The sequence below is a fragment of the Hyperolius riggenbachi genome, chromosome 9 (genome assembly GCF_040937935.1).
Source record: "Hyperolius riggenbachi isolate aHypRig1 chromosome 9, aHypRig1.pri, whole genome shotgun sequence".
NCBI lineage: Eukaryota > Metazoa > Chordata > Amphibia > Anura > Hyperoliidae > Hyperolius > Hyperolius riggenbachi.
The window spans coordinates 164,528,463-164,550,209 of record NC_090654.1 but is presented as its reverse complement, the minus strand read 5'-3'; the positions used below and the strand labels follow the sequence as shown (position 1 = coordinate 164,550,209).

Sequence of the window (21,747 nt, the reverse complement as noted above, 5' to 3'; positions counted from 1 at the left end):
GCGATGGCAAAGGGTGACAAACGGGGCCTGTTTTAGACTTTTTGCTGCCTGTGGCAAACTTGTGAGGATGCGCCCCCGTCAATCAAACAACAAACACCCAACAATTTACTCTGCTTCATTTAATGTTCTCATATGACATGCTGCAGCTCAACACAATAGCACACTGGCTGGCTGTGATTCTGTGACAAACAAACTGCTCACCCTCAGCCACTCCATTCCTCCTCAGGACGGTACACACAGCACAAAAATGCTTCCCCTGAAATTTCTGCAGCTGATGCAAATGTTTCACCTTGCTTGATGAGAGAACTGGCCCTGGTTAAAAACATCATCAAAACACTATTATGGGCTGTAGCAGAAAAGTGTTTTTGCATGACGAACGGAGCCGTCCATCTCAACTGGCCCTAAGTGTGTATTTTGCTTCACGTGCATTCAGCTATGCAAAGCTGAAGTGATGGCAAACCTTGCTGTGTCTCATACTCTCCAAGGTACGTCATTACTTACTTTATTCAGTTCACCCAGGGTCTGTTTACAGCACAGGTCCACTTGCCTATGAGGCAACACACAGCCAAGTTCTGTGTATTCTCTAGGGAAGTTTTCTTCAGGCTGTTTTACTTGGGTGCTGGCTACGAGGCTTTCTGTAGTCAAATCATAGATATCCAAAATATAACTAAACCAAGGTGTCGGCAATTACTATGCTATAGTTAAGGGATAGTGCCCGACTAAACACAAACTGAGATCGCAAAGTTCCCATTTTAGGGTCAGGACTCCACCTGTGCTTAAAATAAACTACTTTGCACAGTGGAGAGGGCTGAGAGAACCCTATAAAAACAAGGAAGCAGGGGCTAAAACAAGCAAAGATGGCACTTCAGATTTATACAGCCAATTGCCAGTGCCCAAAGTATACAGATAAACCAAAGAGCTGGCATCGACTAACCTACAGCTGTTTGCTGTTGCTTGAGGAAAGACAAAACTGTGGCGTCCAAATATGCAGCCCTGTGGAGCTACAGCTGCTTTCCCTCACCATAGTGCTGCCTATGGAGTTGCATCTGTGCAGCAACAGCATCCTGCACTCCACTGCTGATGGAAAGACTGATATCTACCTGCATACACTTCACCTCATAATTTGTAATTATTGGCTATGGAGGTACTTTACCATTAGCAGTGGCTGTGTAATTATCTGTGCATCAGCACTGAGTGTCCAGGCGTACATACAGATTTGGTGCCATCCAATACTGTGCTAGCTCTCTTCATGGTTGTTCTGGCACTACTCTCGCACTGTTTTCCTAATCCTAACAAGTGAAACAGTCAATTCATGGTTGCTTGGGGCTTCTTCTCTATCAATCCCCCGCAAAAATTAAACTTCCTGATCCCTAACTCTATCCTCCTTCTCAAAGCTAACCCCTTTCTGAGCCACAACACTAATCTTCCTCCCACATATAAATCCCTTCTTAAAGAGAATCTGAAGCTAAAATGGCAAACAAAATCAGATACTCAACTAAGAAGAGGGAAGCCTTCCCATTCCTCTCCTGGTCACCTCATTCCCCCACAGGCTTCTCCGTTCAAGTCCCCCACTGTGGGAGGCTTTGGAAGTCTTCGGGAGCCCAAGTCCTTCCAAAGACGGGCGGCTCTGTACTGTGCATGTGTGAGTGCAGAAGAGAGGGCACTGGCCTGAAGCGGAAGACAGCAATCTTCGACCGATCGGTTGGAGACTGCTAACAGGGGTGGCAGCGGGGGAATGCGAGGACCAGGAGAGGAACGGGGAGGCTCTATAGGACCGAGGGCCTTCCCTCTCCTTAAGTAAATATCTGATTTTTTTCCCATTTTAGCTTCAGACTCTCTTTATTGTCCATCCCTAACCTCTAAAATTCTAAGAGCTAATCTCCTCCTACTCTATCCCCTCACACTAATCCACCTACAGTAACACTCAACCACAACTGATTACCCTAACCATTTATCACCTTCCTTTATCTTTGGCTATAGTCCAGTTTTGGCTGTAGTGCTGATGCTGGAATCCTATCAGGTGCTAGCACAGCACCCAAACTACACACTTAATCCCAAGGTTGCTGCACCAGCATCCAAACCAAGTGGTAACAAAACTTCACAATTCACTCTGCTTCCAACAAGGAATCCCCATCACAATTTTGCTTTTGGGACCTATGATTTGTAGTTATGCCCCTGGTTTGTGAGTAAAAGGTATTCCCTCCCTGGTGTTTCCCACACAACCACCAAGCAAACCCTTCTGAAGTGACAAAAGACCCCTGATGGACGGTGTTCCTCATTATCTCACCTTCTTCCCATGCATCTCCCAGGTACTCTGTGGCTGAAGCAATTCCCCCTCTATCTTTACATGCATTATAGTCACATACAATGCTTCTCCTCCCCTGACCCAGACTAATCACTGACAATGCTGTGGCCATAGTGTATAGTAGGCAAAGAGAGCGAGAAAGAGAGCAAGCAAGTACTCTAGCCACTGAGTAGCAAGGAGAAAGGATGAAAAAGGCAAGATAATCCCGGCTGCCACCTGTCTGTTACTAGAATGCATTTATCATTTCACTACCTGCATGTCTGCTATAACTAATAGTAATAGGTTGGGGATGATTAGACAGCAAGGTCAAATTTCTAAGACACTAGGACAAACTTTTGGGGAACTTAGTATGGGATGACCCTAGAAAACTGGTAGGACCTATGGAAGCACTAGAAAGCTGGTGGTGGTGGTGTGTGTGTGTGTGGGGGGGGGGGGGGAGGGGGTGAAAATGTGGACCTTGCACCCTTGGTCACACCTACTTCTGATTCCCACCAGGCTGGATACAAAAAATAATATAGCCATTTTTATTAGAAGTTTTCTTTTTAAATTCTAAGAATTGGGCCACCATTTCTAAATGTATACATCTATATGTACACATATTTAGTAACTAAGGGATATTACATTAAAATATGGTGTTAAAAACAAAATTTCAAATACTGTTAAAAAAAAAACCTGTTTAAAAGTGAATGTTGTAGCCTTATACTTCACAAAACTCTGTAGTTTACTAACATGTTCCTCAGTTTCCCTACTGGCTTGTGGACTGTTACACTCCCCTATAGGGGAAGCTAAAAGTTGTGGTTCAAACACAAATCTATTTTTCTCCCTATCCTTTCCTGTGGTGCTTTGAAAGCTGTGTTGGTTTACTCCAACGACGTTCCTAGCATTTACGAGACCAGACCAGTAACGTGGCTCTCCTATTAAGTTGTAGCTGCCTGAATGGCTGCGTATCATGGAAGCACACCTTTACGCAAACATTAAGCTTTGCCACTGACATCTTCTTCAGATGAGCCTCTCTACTGTAAACTGCACATGGCCAAAAAAGATGGATGCTTAATGATGCCTTATTAAATCACAACCCCTGCACTACACATGGGGCTTGATTCACAAAGCGGTGATAACCCAGTTATCACGCCTAAAAGACTTTAGGCGTGATGACCTTTTCACCACTGAGTTATCACCGCTTTTTCCTGCTCTTCGCGCGAAGTTACCGCGCGTTCGCGCGTACGTGCGTGAGAGCGCGCGCAAAGTCCCATAGGGCTTAATGGGAGCTTCGCGCGAAGCGTCGGGTGCTGCGCGCGCACTTACGCGCGGTAACTTCGCGCGAGTTTCTTCTTATCATGCCTAAAGTGAGTTTAGGCGTGATAAGGGCCTTTTCACCAGCGTGCAAATACTTTGCACCGCTTTGTGAATCGAGCCCATAATGTGACAGCATCCTAGTTGTCAAAGTTACATAGCTGGAGGAGTGAATTGTTCAAATGCATGTGTACAGGTGTGAAAATAACACTGTGGCCCATATGCAGTTCACTTTTTTCTCCCGAGTTATCTCCTAGAAGATACATTTTAATCTTCTCTTTAAAATAACTTTTCAGCACACTGCAATTGAAAAAGTACCAAAAAGTAGGTGAACGTGTACTTTACAATAATTAGAGTATTGTAAATAGAGTATTGTTTCTGCTTGCTCAGTGTTAAAAAAAGCATTTTATAGTTGTTAAAATATCACCTAAGAGAAAACTCAGGAGAAAAAGTTAATTGCATAAAAGCCTGTATGTCAATAAGTGGTGCACCAAATAACACCTGCTATCTCAAAGAACCCGAGGTGGATCTTCAGGGGGCAGATGGGACACAGAGGCATGTCCTCTGCCTAATGACATGGCTCCGTGTCCCCCCACCGCCACACTATAGCCGCCGAGTTTAGCGACAAGATTTGTCGCTAACTCGGAGGTAAACAGAGGGGAGAGGGATTCCCTGTTCAAAATGCCACCAGGGGCTTCCCTGCAGGGTTTCTTGAGCTGCCATTGGGCAGCTCTCTCTCCCTGGCTGCTCCTCCTGCAGCTCCCCCGCCTCCCTGCACCCTATGAGAGACACGCAGTCTCTCAATGCAGCATCGTGACCCAGAGGTCACGCAAGTGAAAGTGGGCCATTGCGGCCCACTGGTGCGTGGGGAGCGGCACTTTCTACATGGGAGACAAGGGCTTAAAGAGAACCCGAGGTGGGCTCAAGAATGAAAAAAAAAAAAAAGTAGGCTACCCAATCCGCAGGTTTTTTTTCATTTTTCAAGCCCACCTCGGGTTCTCTTTAACCCCTTGTCTCCCATGTAGACTGCTGTAGCCAGGAGGAGTGAGCTGACCTGCGTGGAGCTCCGCAATACTAACCTATACCAGCCCGCATGGTACATGATACAGGGGGCTCTGTAAGAGAAGGGCAGCAAAGCCTACCCTCTCCTACAAAGCCTTAGCCACATCATGGACAAGGGACACATTCCCACCTCTATGCATTAGAGGTGGGGATAACTAGCCCCCATGTATGTGGGGATAGATATTGGTGGGACTTAATGTGTTATTAGTTAGCCTCCTTTAATAAAATGACCCCCAGGTGTCCATCCCCTTCCAGGTAAATACATACAGAGGGTCACTGTACACTGCAGTGTTTGATTATGGAATGGTTGGGAACTAGAAATAGAATTTCATGCACCCAGCCAACTATCATAGTGGGGCGGGGGAATAAGGGGAAGCTGCATCCACAAAGCACATACTTCTGGCATGGCACGGGCTTGGCTCTATCAAAGTGTGAAATGTATTTGCAAAAGTGGAAATGTGGCGATCTGTTTAAAGCACCATTTATAAAAAGGCCCTCATATGTATTTGGTTATAGTATATGTATAAAATGCTATACAGGGCTAGCTGTAGATAGAATTACAGATCTTTTACCTGAAGCGAAAATAAAGGTATGAAATAATGAATTGCACGTGTACTACAGCTAAGAAATAGAACGTAATAGTAAAGAAAAGAGTCTCATATTGTATTAGAGTACAGGAAGAGTACAAAAACTTCAGTTGTTATCTATGGAAAAGAGCTTCTCTGATCTATTCCACCCACTGGGTTGAATACAGTCCTGTTTTCTGAAGCACTTAAACAGCCAAGAAGCAGTGAGAGACAGCTTGAAATAAGGATTTACTGAAGGAAAGTTCAAAGGATGATTATTTTGGCTTTGTTTTATAGCGTAAATGACAGAGTGTGGTTTCTAAACTGCAAATATGACAGAATGATGCAAAGCTATTAAAAAAAGGCTTTGTAACTGAAAATAAAAATATGAGATGCTTTTCTTTGCTACTAATGTTCTATTCATTACTGGAACTACACCTATACGTATATTATACAAACTACAATACAATTCATTATATCATAAGGGTTTTTTTTCGCTTCAGGTTTGCTTCAACAGATATGTCCTTTCTCAGCTATGAACTATATTTCAGTTGTTTATTAAGCTGTTTGCCACAACTCAGGCTTCAATAAGAAAATGTTATACTGGGAAGGAATCCATTTATTACAGTAGATTACCTGTCCTAGCAGCTTTGTACTAGGGTTGACCTTGATAAATTAACCCTTTGGTTACTGCATGTTTTACTTGAATGAACAAAGGGCAGCTTACAGACATAAAACGTACAAAAGCAAAATAAATAATCCATGTACGTTTGAAAGCCTATATGGGTTTTGTGAACTTTTATTACTTATATGTCTGTAATTGAAAATAATATTAGTGATTCTTTACATTCCAGAAAAGTTGCGTACATGTTCATCAGTATAATATTTTTCATAAGATACAGTCCAAACATAACTAGTGCACCTAAATGTAGCCTAATCTTTAAAATGTCCAGTGAATAAATATAGGACTGAGGGCGGTTTAACGCTGCTAGCCGGCATTAGCATTGCGGTGTAAGGGTTGCATTGCACCGCAACGCAAAAACATGACTTACATAGCTTTCGGCCTGCCACACATTGCCACGCAAGTCGATAGTAACGTAGGTATGTGCTCATGTCAGGGTTGTGGCTATTACGTCACTTCCACCGCAGTGCGTCAGTGTGAAAGGCCCCATAGACTTTTACTGGCATACTGTTGGCCTGCAGTAAAAACAGGCCAACGCACTGCGCCTGTGTGAAAGAGGCCTAAGGTGATGCAAATCACACCTAAAATTAGAGAACTATGGAAGCTGACATATATTTATTTCCTTTTAAACAATGCACATTGCCTGGGAGTCCAGCTATGAAATAAAGGCACCTGGAAAAAAGGGCTCAGGGGATTGCCGTAAGTAGAATATTGCTAAAATAGCAAATTCTACTGCTGGATTGTGATAGTAAAATATCGGTAAGTTTGACCAATATTTTACTATAGCTAAACCTAAACCTAACACAGAACCCTCCCTCTACCGATTCCTAAGGTGCCTAACCCTAGGTGGAGCCTAAACCTAAGCCCCTGGTGGAGCCTAAACCTAAGCACCCACCTGGTGGTGCCTAACCCTAAGACCCCACCTGCTGGTGCCTAACCATAAGACCCCCCAGGTGGTGCCTAAACCTAAGACCCCCCTGGTGTTGCTTAACCCCAAGAACCCCCCCCCTCCAGTGGTACCTGAGCCCCCCCCCATGGCGCTTAACCCTAACCCCTCCTACACCTTAACCCACCCAAAGCAAAACCGCGATATGCGGCTAAAATGATACATTTTGACGCCGGGAGGCACCCTGTTAGCAAGCAGGAAAAATTTCCACATTCGAAGGCGGAATCGCGGGCGCCGGGGGTTTGCAGAAACGCAAATTGCGGCATTGCATAGCGGGCTTTATCATCTCAGCAGCATTATAAATATAAATAAATAAATATGATGGGGAAGCTGGGAATCACAGTGATGTACCTCCTGTCCAGCAGGGAGTATGTCACTGGCCGTGGGGCTCAAACGGGTGGTGAAGGGCGGGTGGAGTACGAATGGTGTGGCGGCACTATGTATATGACCCTGACCCATCGCGGTGTGTTGCAAGGTGGAGACGCTTTTCACAGGTATAAAACTGGCCTTAAAGGGACCCCGATGTGAGAGTGTTATGGAGGCTGCCATATTTATTTCCTTTTAAACAATGCAAGTTCAAGTCTCAAAGAGGCAGGAAGTGTCTGGCACTATAGTTTTTTAATTAGCAAAAAGTGAACAAGTAGTTGCAGGATGCAATATAAAAACACATTGCGAAGTAGTCATGCTTGATCAAAAATTGGGTCTGAATGTTGTTATAACAGCATCAAAACGTGGCTATACCTGGGTGTGAGGGAGGCAGCAGTTGTGAGGGAGGCAGCAGTTGTGGGCGCCAATTGGTGCAGGGCCTTACGCCATTTCGCAGGGCAAACGCCAAGCTTCTTCCGAGGAGTGCACAAAGTTTGGCGTTTGCCCTGCGAAACGGCGTAAGGCTGTGCACCAATTGGCGCCCACAACTGCTGCCTCCCTCACACCTAGGTATAGCAACGTTTTGATGCTTTTATCACAACATTCAGACAATTTTTGATCAAGCATGACTACTTTGCAATGTGTTTTTATATTGCATCCTGCAACTACATGTTCACTTTTTGCTAATTAAAAAACTATAGTGCCAGACACTTCCTGCCTCTTTGAGACTTTTGTTTAGACTTGATCTATGGTCTTGAGCACTTAGTTTTCCTGGGTGCCACTAGCCAGCTAACCACAGCATACCCGAGTGCCTGACAGCTCTCCTACATACTTTAAACAATGCAAGTTACCTGGCTGTTCCCCTGATCCTGTGTCTCTAATACTTTAAGTCATAGACCCTGAACAGGTGCTCTGTCAGCCTGACTGTATTAACCACATGCTGGTTTCAGGGTTGTGACTCAGAAACTACTACTGATTATTGGAGATCAGCATGATGCCAGGCAAATAAAATTGTTTAAAAATAAATAAATTTGGCAGTCTCCATATCACTCTCACCTCAGATTCCCTTTACTAAGTAACCAATAAGTCTACAGTAAAAATGAAAAAAATTAAAATTTACTAAAATTGGAAAAAAAACAATAACATGCAGCTTGATGCATTAAATAGTGGTAAACATATCGCTAAAACACAGCGCGTGGTCCTGTGTGTGTAGCGCACCTTCCTAAGTGCTGCGTAATACGTTTGAAGCGCGACCGGGGTACTGCACTAGCAGGACCACTACTATGGTAATTACAGTAGTAGTAGCTACGCTAGTGGAGTACTGCAGTCGCAAGGCACTTAGGAGCGCACACTACACACACAGGACCACGTGCTCTGTGTACGCGGCTAACAGTAACCCGTTCTATGTGTCAGCGGTACATTTACTGTTTAATGCATCAAGATCATGGTGAGCTATACTGTTAATAGGAGTCCACCTATAAAAAGCTTCTACTTTATTTATGCAATGCAACAAATTTGTAGTGGCTGTTGGGTAGTTCGACACCATAGTACTCTACCACAAGTATGCTTTTCTCAATGTACAGTATGAGTTATCGTATTTTTCAGAATATAGGACTTTAAATTTGGGGAGAAAAGTATTATAAAAATTCTTATATTCCAAGGATACGGAAAAAACAATGCAGAATGCGCAGGGAAGCTACCGCTATAGTTTACCTGATCCTGCCATCGCGATCCTCTCCCCCTGACTCTGGGTCTTGATTATTCCACGATCCTCTTCTGCATTGTCTTCTCCTCCTGCTAGCAGACTCCTCTAAAGTGGCAGCGGTAGGCAGGGACACCAGCCTTCCGTTATGCAATACAGCCGGGTCCTCCATACCACCGGCTCCATCCACGCTGACCCAGTACACTAACGGCACAAGTGATGTGATGCATGACGTCATGTGTGACCCCAGGCACATATGCCCCGCTAGTGTACAGGGACAGCATGGATGGAGCCAGCGGTATGGAGGACCTGGCTGTTCTGCATAACGGTAGGCGGCCGGTGTCCCTGCCTACCGCTGCCACTGAAGAGAAGTGCGCTACCAGGAGGAGAGAACGATGCAGGAGAGGATCGTGGAAGATGCAAGACCCAGAGTCCGGGGGAGAGGATTGTAATGGCAGGAGCAGGTAAAATATAGCGGTAGCTTCCCTGCGCATTCTGCATTGAGTTTAGAGTTCAGGTCCACTTTAAGTGTAGTGTAGTGTATTGCTGTGTACCTTAGTTGGTAGGGCAGCAGAGATAAGTGTAGTGTAGTGTAACTAGTAGGGGCAACAGGGCTTAGTGTAGTGTAGCTAGGCAGTGTACTGTAGATAGGGTAGCTTAGAGACAGTTTTTGGGGGGTAAAAGGTCCATAAGACGCCCCTGCAGTATAGACGCACATACGTAGCAAGTAATGTGGTTGTGGTGGCATGTGATGTAACGGAGGCATAAGAACCAAAATTGCATCATAAATGTGCAACGTCTGTGTCACATATTTGATGGTACAAAGCCCCGCCTTTTTAAAACCAAATATGCCCATGTGCAATGCCTATAACGTAGTAGCGCAAAAATTCAAACATGCAAGAGTTACCATACACTAATATAGAACGTGTCAAGGCATAATTTGCACCAACGCAGAGCAGCATCTGCGCTATTTTTATGTACCCCCTTGACGCACATCGCACTGCATGCACTGTGAACGTCGCATTGACTTTTCATTGCTGTGTGATACTCTCTGTTAAAAAAAAAACCTCCATCAAGACGCAACATAACTGAGCACTGTGAACGTAGCATAAAGGAAACCTGAGACGTATATAATGGGGGTATTTATACTTACCTGGGGCTTCCTCCAGCCCCATGAGGTGCGTCCTCTCCGGCTGCTCCATTGTCTTGTAATTCCTTGTGGTAATCTGGCCAGCCCCGCTTGCTTGGCTGCACGTGCACCCCCAGTTGCGCTAACACAGCCGGGAGCATTCTGTGCCTGCTCCCAGCACGGGTCAGCGGATGGTTCAGAAACAGCCTTATCAGTCTGCCGACAGCACGTACACACGTGCTACTGTCAGCTGAACGTCCGCCCAGCAGGAGTGTCTGAAGGATCCGTCGTTGGCGGAAGTAATGCGTGTGTACGCACCTTAAGCCCCTGATTCCACTGCACTTGATCTTATCAGATCTGATCTGCTTTTCAGATTGTTTGTGATTAGGAAATTGCAATGACATGGACTTTCTTATAGAGAGCATTTGTTGCTGTTCCTATTCGTGCAATGAGATTCTTGCCAAATTGCAAGAGCAAAATGCAAAATTCTGATCAATTCAAGTCAAATCTAAACAACAACAAAAAAAGCAAAGCAGTAACCAGAAAAGGATATCCCGCTACACCAGAACACCCCTTCTGTATGTTTGTTTTTTTAAATTCAATCCTTGATTGGATAAATTTGATGTCCTCTTATGCTACATACGCTAGATTAAACTTGACCAGTGTGAGTGATAAAAACTGACACGCGCAAAAAACTAGCAAGTGTATGGAAGACCCTGATCTCTCTTAAAGATCCAGCATGGTGGATCTTTAGCAATGGCTGAGGAACCCAAAGCAGCTTGTTGTCGCCACTCACCCCACCCCAGGAAAGTAGCTCCATCATGTGCTGCGTGTCAGCCTTCCTTCTGTCTCCACACAGGCCTGGCGCTACTGTACAGGCAACCTGGGCACTTGCCCCAGGTCCTCGAGCCAGCTGCTAGTCCCCCCAGGTCTACCCCCTTGGTTCAACAACAAACTGCGACAACTTCGCAAGCGCAAGGAGCAAGCGCAAAAGTCCGGTACCCCAGAAGAGTACAAGGAAGCCAGGTACGACCTGAAATGGGAACTGCGAGCTGTGAAGAGAGCCTACTCCGATAAGCTAGGACTACGCCTTCAGTCCAACAACTCGAGGGAGGTGTGGCAAGGCCTCAGGGCGGTCACTAACTTCAAACCCTCTCCCCAACGGGTGACACCGAGCATTAAACTGGCCGAGGAACTCAACGAGTTCTACTGCAGGTTCGAGAAACAGCCCCAGCAGCCCAGGGCTCCAGGGTCGATGATGAGGACGGCACCCGCCGCACTGAGAGATCGAGACATTGCTGCACCGGTTGAAGTCCAGGAAGCAGAAGTTCTTAGGCTGCTTCGCAAGCTCAACCCCAGGAAGGCTTCAGGCCCGGATGGTGTGTCATCAAATTGCCTAAGGACCTGCGCAGTTCAATTGGCCCCGGTGCTCACCACTCTGTTCAGCAAGTCGCTTGTGGAAGGCACTGTCCCCTCCTGTCTCAAGAGGTCCACAATCGTACCAGTCCCCAAAAAATCGGGCAGCACAGACCTCAACAACTTCAGACCCGTAGCTCTAACCCCTACCATCATGAAGGTTCTAGAACGGCTTGTCCTGGCTCACCTCAAACGCACCACTGATGCACTGCTTGACCCACTCCAGATCGCTTACAGGGCCAACAGGTCCATAGAGGATGCCATAAATGTCAGCCTGGCGTACATTATGGAGCATCTCGACAGGCCCGGCTCCTATGCCAGGATCCTATTCCTGGACTTCAGCTCGGCCTTCAACACGATCTGCCCTGACACCCTGGTCGATAACCTGGCGCAGCTCGGCGTCGACCCCACACTTCGCACATGGCTCAGGAGCTTCCTCACAGGCAGGACGCAACAGGTTAAGCAGGATAACTGCTCCTCGGGCGAGAGAACTACCAACACAGGGGCACCTCAAGGGTGTGTACTGTCCCCGCTTCTGTTCTCCATGTACACCAACAACTGCACCTCCGCCTCGGACTCCGTCAAGGTTATCAAATTTGCAGATGACACAACAATCAATCGGTCTCATTGGCGGTAACGGAGAGCAAAACTACCGCAGTGAGATCGAGAGAATCTGCAACTGGTGCAAGAATAACAACCTTGTCCTCAATGCTGCAAAGACTGTTGAGCTGACTGTTGATTTCAGGAGGAACCCCCCCACTCTCCCACCAGTCTACATAGGCGACACCGAAGTCTCCAGAGTACCATCAGTCCGGTTCCTTGGCACTACCCTATCCGCAGACCTAAGATGGGGGCAGAACACCACCAAAATTCAGAGGAAGGCACAACAAAGGCTATTTTTCCTGCGCCAACTTAAAAAATTTGGAATGCCTCGGGAGCTGCTGACCTGTTTCTACACCGCCACCATGGAGTCTATACTTTGCTCTTCAGTAATCGTCTGGTATGCCAGCGCAACGGCCAGTGACAGACATAGACTGCAAAGAGTCATTAGTGAGGCAGAGAGGATCATTGGATCGCCCCTACCACCTCTGGATCTCCTCCACACGGCCAGGATGAGGAAGAGGGCCACCAGGATCTCCTGCGACCCCTCCCACCCTGGCAGCCGCTTCTTTGAGCCTCTCCCATCCGGCCGGCGCTTCCGAACCATCCAATCCAAGACCACCAGGCGCAGGAACTCTTTCTTTCCCCAGGCTGTTCTACTGCTCAACAACACTGACGCCTGACTATTCCCTCCTAGCCCCCAATCAGCAGGCTTGCCCCAGGTGCTTCTCTTCAGCCTTAATGTCTGCATCCAACTCTCACTAGCACAATGATCCATGACATCGTACCTGTTAAAGCTGCTTGGACTCCGTCAAGGTTATCTTACCAACGCAGCAGCATGTAAAATGGTAGCGACTGCAGACGTAGAATGTAAAATGTACTGTTAATCCTTTTAGTTTAGTCTGTGTATTTGTACTTGTAGCCATATATGTAAGATAGACAACTGTTGACGTGTATTTTGCCTTTGCCATGTATACCACAAGCAATTCCGAGTACGGTACCCCCGCACTTGGTGAATAAATCCATCTTGTATCTTGTATCTTGTAACTGTTGCTCCCAGAGGCCCCAGCAAAATCTTGGGGAAAAGTAGCATGAAACCTGTCCTGGTGGGCATACTTTTCAGTCAGCCCGTGGCTCCATGGATTGCCGACTTCATACTTGCAGAGGCGCCTCTCCTCTGTGATGCGGCACCTGTTATTACGTAATAACATGCCGTGGGTCACAGAGAAGATTGCTGCTTTAGGGAAGAGGGGGTCAGGTCTGTTGGGGAGACAGGGTTGTCAGGAGGCCCCCAGGTTAATTGTGCCATTGTATCTAAACCTTCTGCCTCCACAGTAAAAGACACCACGCAAAGCATCTGTATGGCCTCAGCCCTGAACTGTCACCTAAAGTATCAATTACTGATTACTGCCAGGATACAAACATGTGTACAAGCCTTTATAATTCAGATGTGATCATGTTAAAAATGAATTAAAATTTCACTCGCAGTCTAATAAAAGTTATTCGATGAAGCACTGATTATGAAATAATGTATCTATTCGTAATATTTTATTACCACTTTTTGTCCTTCAAAAAGTATTAATTGCAAAAGTTTTTAACATTCTCAAACTTGTCTGTCCTATTAGCTCTGGGACTAGAACCCCAGTAACAAAGCTAACCATATACAGGTCTATAGCAGCCTGATCTGGCAACTGGTAGACCATTTCTTGTTTGGAAATCAGTCAGAGGGTAGTGATCTATCTACCAGCAGCTGCAATCAGGTTTAGGAAAAAGTACCATACTGTCTCTGCAAGTGTTGTAATTCATGTACTGAACTGTCAGTCCTCCACTCGATTGCTCAAGAAAAACTTACCACTGCATCTGATCATACTGACCGACCAACTGCCAGAAATAAATCAGAAGTGTAACAGAGATCACTGGGACATTTGATGTAAGTAAAAGCTGCCCAAAATGTTAATCTGTATATGGTGACCTATACTGATTTCTTCTAATGCCTATATAATAGCTCCAGAGACAATAATCCAAACTAGCATTAAACTGTGTATTAGATTATGAGTCCCTCTAATGGACAGTTAGTGACAAGAAATGTCCAATGTACTCTGAAAAGAAAAACAATGCAAAAATGTGTTTGTTCAATATAATGAAAAAATAATACATTTGTGCATTTGTTATGATTCTGAGTAAATAATCATTAGTTGACAGTATGATTAGCTACCGGTATACTAATAATAACCATCTTATCAGCTACAAAACCTTTGACCATTCAGCTTTCAAAATATATTTCAGTCTTTATCTTGCTTTGTAGTCATGTTTATCTTCAAGAATTGTTCTCAAATGTCCAAAAATGGCAAAGACAACTAGGAGGGTTCAATGACCTCTAGACTGGTGTGCATATATAATTATATTACATACACCTCCCCCAATGCTGGAGAGTGATACAGACAGGTTGCATATCCTTTAATCCCACTGTACAAACAAAAGCTCTCTCCCCCCCCCCCCCCCCCCCCCCCCCCCCCCACACACACACACACAGCAACCTGTGAGATATCAAACCAATGAACATTACAAAGTGAATCTGTCTCACCTCTATTTCACATGCCTCAGAACACTGACATTTCACAGTAGACATGTAACATCAATATATTACTGAAATAAAGGAAGGGACTGACAATAACCATCAAATTGTGTGCGGATCACAAATGTGCCTTCTGCAGAAATACATTTCAGAATAAGTAATTCCAGCAGCGGAAATGCATAGTCCTCTAGCAATAACACATCAGCATATATGTCTCTTATGCTGGTGAACACATAATCCACTATACATAATCCATTAACCCTTGCATCTAATCAGTGGCCTATCCATGATAAAGTGCAGAGTGTAGTAATGTGTAGAAAGGAAATGGGGTTTTAGCATGCGAGATTGAATGCAATTAACATGATGAACTGGCAAGATAATCTACAGAACAATACAAAGCTTACACTGGGGGCTAATTCCTTTCTAGAAATAGAAAAAAAATAGCAGATGATGTGTGGATTTGTACCGGAGTGTTAACACAATAAATTGGAAATAAATTGATTATAGAAATGGGGTACTGTGTTCAGGTGATTTCATGTTTAAATTATAGGCAAACAGTAAGGGGCTTCCTGCAAAATAATAGTGCAGAAAAAACTGCCCAGCAAATTATACTTAAAGTGATGTGTGGATAGAACAATGTGTCCACTATAGATGGATGTCAACAAAGGGGTCCAATGGGGTAAAACAGGAACTGTAGCTTAGAATGGATTCGGCAGAATATGGGACATCTGAGGATACGAGTCCATCAATCATAGGAATACAGACATTATGGCTTTTTCTGCACTAAGGAAAGCGGATGCTGGATTTCACAGTACGCCATGGAACAGCTGTTAGGATGAATGTCTAGCAGCGCAATCTATATGTCTGCTAGAAATGATTCTATTGGATAAGAGGTGACTTGTGAACTGGAGTCCAGCAGAGTAACACAAACAGAAGGAATTTGCAGGAAGATAATGCATGACAATCTGAACATGTGGATTTAGATCCCATCCACACACAAATAAAAAAAAATGGCACAAAGGTTTGTTGCAATCCTGATAAGGTTCTGGCAGCAAATCAATATATTTTGATATGAGAAGCTATATCAATGCCTCCAGCCACCGATTGCACTGTTTTTTCCTTTTTTAAGTAATCATTAAAATGACAGTGTGTTAAAACTAAAGAATGCAACACGAAAAGAACACACAACACGTCTGGGTACATTATGATACCATGTGTACATGATACTGATGCATTCTTGTATAATAAACGTGGTCACATAGTTCTGTCACAAATCAAGGTAAAGAACAGTAATCCCATCTGTCACAAGTATTCAAATCACCTTGTAAGTGAACAGCAAGTTTGTAAAAATCGTTATTAGCATAAGTAAGTGTTTTATTCATATAAATGAGTAAATTATGGCTTTATATATTACTTTATTTATTCACTATACATAATTCTAATCATATGGGCTTGCTATCTATCTATGTTTCTAGTGCAAAGGTCAGATTATAATGTGTACTGACAACATCCAATAATTCCATGTTATCATCTTGATATTTATGTATGCCATCGGACACTTGAAAAAAAGGTCTGGTTAATACTCTTGAGAACACAAATATATTGGCCAAAGGAAAAGTCACACACTGTGGAGTGGATGATAAAAAATAAGGGGATAATAGTAAGCTTGATTTAGAAGATTGTCAGGGATAAGCTTCCAGCTGTGGTACAGTTCCTGGAGTATGAGCATTTTCCACACTAATAATCATACATGGTGATGTGATGTCCAATGGTTCAAAGTGGTCTCAGTTTCTGGATACTGGGGTAACAGGTGATAGGTATTTGGAAACACGCTTAATGATTGTTGAGAATTTCAAGCTCCAGATAAAGGGAAACACAGGCCACGATGTTGAGGCAATTCATGTTTACTTGTGATATGACTTGCTTATTGGAGGAACACAGGACATGCATGCCAAGGGTCATGGATACTGGGGCCGACAATGTATATGTATACTCCTCATGTACTGTATACTCCAGATCCCTGGTTTTGACTATAGAGGGAAGCCTGGATGCTAGATGAGTGTACTTTCTAGACAGTAAGAAAACACAGGTGGTGAGAGGCCAACAGGTCATGAATGCTTAGTACTGGAGGTCCTCAGCAGCTAGATGTTTGAATCACAAGTCACAGATGTTGTGCAACACTAGTCATAAATACAGAGGATGCTGAAAGACCAAACAGTCATGAATGCCTGGATCTCTGGAACTGAATGCTAGGTTTACATTTCCTGGACATTGGGGAATATCTGCTTCTGTATATCAGGGTCACTGTTCCTGGATGCTGAAGGATCTCAGATGATGGATCTTGTAATCTCTAGGATTACAGTCCCATAATGTTGGGGGTAGGGGATCTTTGAGAACAGGGCTCTGAGGTCCTGGATGCTATGATCACACTTCAGTAATGCAAGGGGTTCTTAGGAGGTATCTGCTAGGAACATAATTGCTAGAGGGGACTGGACCTGCATACTGGATGATCCCAGAAGCCAGATGCTGGTATCTCTGGCCCTGCATCTTACATAAATCTCAAGACCAGAGTGCTGGGATCTCTGGTCCTGCATATTGGAAGATCCCTCAAGAGAACCAGGGGAGAACTGGGACCTTTTGGCCTGGGGGAAAACACAAACTAGAGGCACGTTTTCATGGCAGCCCCAGCCCAAATGATGTCACACATACGCCCTATGTGCTATATGGCGGTAATTACTTGCGCCACTGCGAAAATTAAAAAAACACAATGCGAAAATACAGCAAGGACACTCGAGAGACAGCGTGATGACAGGTAAGGTATCAATGCACAGGCACTAGGGGTAACATAATACGTTTGGAGGGACAACGGCCAGGGGTTTATGTTGTTTGTGATTATCGTATGCCATTACCGCTGTGCACCCGATCAACCACATTGGCCTGAGATTTCCCAGCATCTCAGGCCAATACATTTGACCAATTTCCGCCCAAAATCAGTCAAATTGTCAATTGGACATGCTTGTGGCGGCACTGATTTTTATTCGATTCGATAATAATTATCAAAACGGTTGGTTGATTGGCCACCAAGTCAACAGATATATGGCCACTTTAATTCCCCAAGGATCATCCCCACACACACACACACATTTATGTCCTCCCCTTCACCACCCCCTCTACTAATCCCTCAAATATGTCCCTTTTCCATATCTGAAATCACCCTACCCCTTTACCAGACCACCATCTCCCTCAGTCAGACAACACATCTTTACTACTAACCCCCTCCTGGCACCATGATCTTAGTTCTGCGAATTCCCAAAGTTTTTGTACCCATCCTCCCGTCACGTTTGTCACTCCCAACCCCCCCCTCCCCCCCAAACATCCATGCCTTGCTTACCTGCATTTTATTGGTGGTCAGTGGCATCTACCCTGACCCACTTTACTATAGTATGACACCCTATAGGCCACATACATACTCAGTACTGATAGGTGGTAAAAGCCATTATGATAACTTGATTGTAATGCCTGGTACACACAATGCAATTTTCCATCAGACTGACAGTCGAAACGATTGTCCGATCTTATTTCCAGTTGTTTTTCTGAACGATTTACTGATCACTTCTATATAAAATCGATCAGAAAAACAATTGGACATCAGATCGGACCTGTCAGAAATAATCGAGTTGACCGTCAGTGAAGGGTTTTAAAGTTAGGATAGGGTTATCTGTTATGGGAAAGAAGTGTTTTACGAATACCAAGAAATCAGGAGATCTGGGTTAGGCATTTAAGTGACAAGGAATTAGTTAGGTAAAAGTATCTAACATGGAGGAGGTTAGGGGAAATTACCATTTGGGCAATTTAGGGTTAGGGTTAGGATTATGGGAATGGGGATAACATTGTGGAAAGTATTAAGGTGGCCATACATGCATAGATTTTTGCCCCATGTGGCAAACAGATCAATCCGTCTCTGATCTTAGTCTGATCAGAGAGGGTCCGATTTTCCCCATACACTGCACACAAAATTGTTACTAATAAAAAGATTGGGGTGAGGAGAGGAAAGGGAAAGACGGTAAAGAGATAGGGGCGAAAAGCTAGAAAAGAGGGGAAAAGATATTTGCCTCACCAGGATTGCACTTTTATTTAGCTTCCCTGTATGACAAGAAGACACAGACCCCGAGCAGTAGGGGAAGGGGGGAAACAAAGGTGAATGAAGGATAGAGGAGGAGTGGAGAGAGACTGAGAATAGCCTGAGATGGAGCAGAGAGTATATCTGTATTGTTGGACATCACGTTAATATGATTCCTCTACCTGCCAGTCTCTCCCTCCTTCCCCCTTAGCCAGTCCGTGCCTGCACAAAACTATGCTGGGATTTTTAGTCCTGGTACTGGGATCACATTTTTATAATATTGCAGGATCTTAGGTAGCTAATTCATAGCTCCTACGTGGGCTGGGAAGTCTCAGGTCCTGCATCCTGGAGGATCTCAGAAGCTGGATAAGATTTCTGCTTGTGGGCGCTAGAATAAGAGTGCCTAGATGCTGGGATCTCTGGTCATGCGTACTGGATAATCTCAATAACTGCCCGTTAGGTTCCGAGGAGCTGGGATCACAGTTCCTGGATGGTGAGATCTCTGGTTCTGCATTCTGGAAGATCCCAGATGCAGGATACTGGATAGTCCTGGGTAGTGGAACAGAGGTCGTCCTAAATACAGGGTTACTGCATGGATGATGCTAAAGACAGCAGGCATGACAAGATGTCAGAGACGACAGCTGGTGAGTACCCATCAGCGTGTCTTACCTCCAGCCAGCTCCCCCGGCTCGTCCATCCTTGCCCCCTCCAGAGAAAGCCGAGATCCTGCACCGATCCGAGCACCCTCTACCCGCCCCCCATGTCACTGAGGCACCGGGCGATCCTTGGCAGCTCCGGCCGGCATCTCCTTCACATCCGGGCGACCGTGGTTCTCATGGCAACCGCTCTCCGTCTCCTGTCACTGCAGACTGGGGGAGAATGGGTTAATCTGCCGGGGGCGGGGCTGGGATTAACTCCCCCTGGAGTGGAGGGAGTAATGGAAGTGACGCCATTGGCGGTGTGGTGGCAGGCGGGGTTTTGAGATCTGTGGGAGAATGAAAAGTTGCAAGAAGCAGCATCAGCTTCTGTCAGGTGTGTGATGGGTTGGATTAGTGCTGTGCTGACACCGACTGGCAAATGGGGCTATTTACCCCCAGTAAGCCTCTCATTTCATGATTTCGGGCCAGTGCAGAGCCTGGGGCTTTCATGTTTTTATAAAGCAATAGGCGGGCTGAGGGAAATTACAGAACAATTAGAGGGAAGGCAAGCTGGTAAATGTACACAGCATGATGCAGAGCAGAGGCTTGCTTTGCATGCAGGGTCAGTGGAAAAAAAAATCTCTGCTCTCTTCCATTGTTCTAAAGACTGCATGTGGACAGCTAGATAAGGTATTAGACAGGTTGAAAAGTTGTCCACAGTCCCTAGAATCCAGGAGGGTTGCTTTCAGACTTGTGTGAGAGATTGGCAGCGACAGGACTCATATTATTATGATGTCCAACTAATGCTGGATACACACGGTGCGTTCCCGCACTCGATGCGCCGCTCGATTCGCGTCGACTCGATTATTTCAGAGCTCATTTTGATGATTGTTAGGTCGATTCACATGTAAAGTATGCCAAATCGACCTAACGATCCATGGAAACAAGAATCGGACATGTCGGAAATAATCGAGTCGACGCAAATGGAGCGGCGCATCGAGTGCGGGAACGCACCGTGTGTATCCAGCATTATACAGATAAAACTGCCCCAACTCAGGCTATTCTCAGTCTCTCTTCACTCCTCCTCTATCCCTCATTCACCCTTGTCCCCCTTTCCCTCTGCTTCTCCTTGTCATACAGAAAGCTAAATAAAAGTGCAATCCTGGTGAGGCAAGTATCTTCTTCCCTCACTTACAGCTTTTCTCCCCTCTCTCTTCACTGTCTCTCTCCATTTCTCTACTCTGTCACTCTCTACACCCCGCTCCACTCCCCATCTTATCCACTCAATTAAATCACTCCAATCTTGTTATTAGGTAACCATAACCTAAAGGGGCCTATACACTCAGCCGATTTTTGGCCCATTTCGATCGTTTTCAATCGATCTGGCAGCCCGGAAAATCTAGGTCGATCTGTTGAGATTGCTTATCATTTTGCATTGGCCCTAATGGAAATCTGATGGCAAAAAAATGCCATCAGATCGATTTTCAATAGATTTCAAACTGAAATCTATTGGAAATCTGTTCCTAGTAAAAAAAATGTTCCTAAACACATCAGATAGATCAGAAATCTATCTGATGATCTATCTGCTGCTAATCTAACAAGTGTTAAAGCTGGCATGCTGGCAATGTTACTATCACAGTGCAATGCTGCAGTTCAATAGATTTCATGGTGATATTTATTAAAAATCTGTGTACAGTGTGTGGGGAGAATCTATCCCTTTCTGATCAGATTAAGATCAGAGAGAGATTAATCTGTTTGTCACATGGGGCAAAATCTATGCATGTATGGCCACCTTAATACTTTCCCTTAATTGTATCGCTATTCCCATAATCCTAATTCCTATCCTAACACTAAATTGTCCAAGTGCTAATTCTCCTTATCCTTCATGTTAGATATTTTTACCTAACTTTAACCCTTCCAACTTAACCACCGCATTGTGTATCTACGTCCTTGTGGACTTCACTTCAGCACCAGGGGCGTAGATACACATATTACGCTGTTTAAATCAACGCTACCGTGATCTCCTGCGACATTTGCCCCCCCCCCCCCCCTCCCCATCAAAGTACTGATTGATCGCAGTGCTAGTGCAGTGTGAATAATGATCTGGCCATCCTCATTCAAAGCTCTTCACTACTTCCTGTGTGCTGTTCAGTACACAGGATAGTATGGGGGCATCTAGTGGCCAAAAAAAAAAAATACACCTATGTTTATGATTGGAAAAAATACATATTGTTAACCCCCTTATTTCCCCCTCCTATCTATGTAATTATAGTTATTGTTTTAAAAAAAGTAGTAACTTTAGAGACTCAGCTTTTTTCAACCACTTCACTATTTTTACTTTATTACT

The 21,747-nt window shown here is 44.8% G+C and overlaps 1 protein-coding gene across 11 annotated transcripts in view; it reads right to left on the bottom strand.

The window, feature by feature from the left end:
* The window catches only part of CACNA1D (calcium voltage-gated channel subunit alpha1 D), a 665,324-nt gene extending 645,702 nt beyond the window's left edge, over nt 1-19,622 (bottom strand). For all 11 annotated transcript variants that reach the window (XM_068253651.1, XM_068253660.1, XM_068253661.1 and 8 more), the window contains exon 1: nt 19,432-19,622. In XM_068253651.1, the coding sequence (XP_068109752.1) occupies nt 19,432-19,459 (28 nt within the window). In that variant the 5' untranslated portion in view covers nt 19,460-19,622. The remainder of the gene's footprint in view (nt 1-19,431) is intronic.
* Between the last annotated feature and the right edge of the window lie 2,125 nt (nt 19,623-21,747).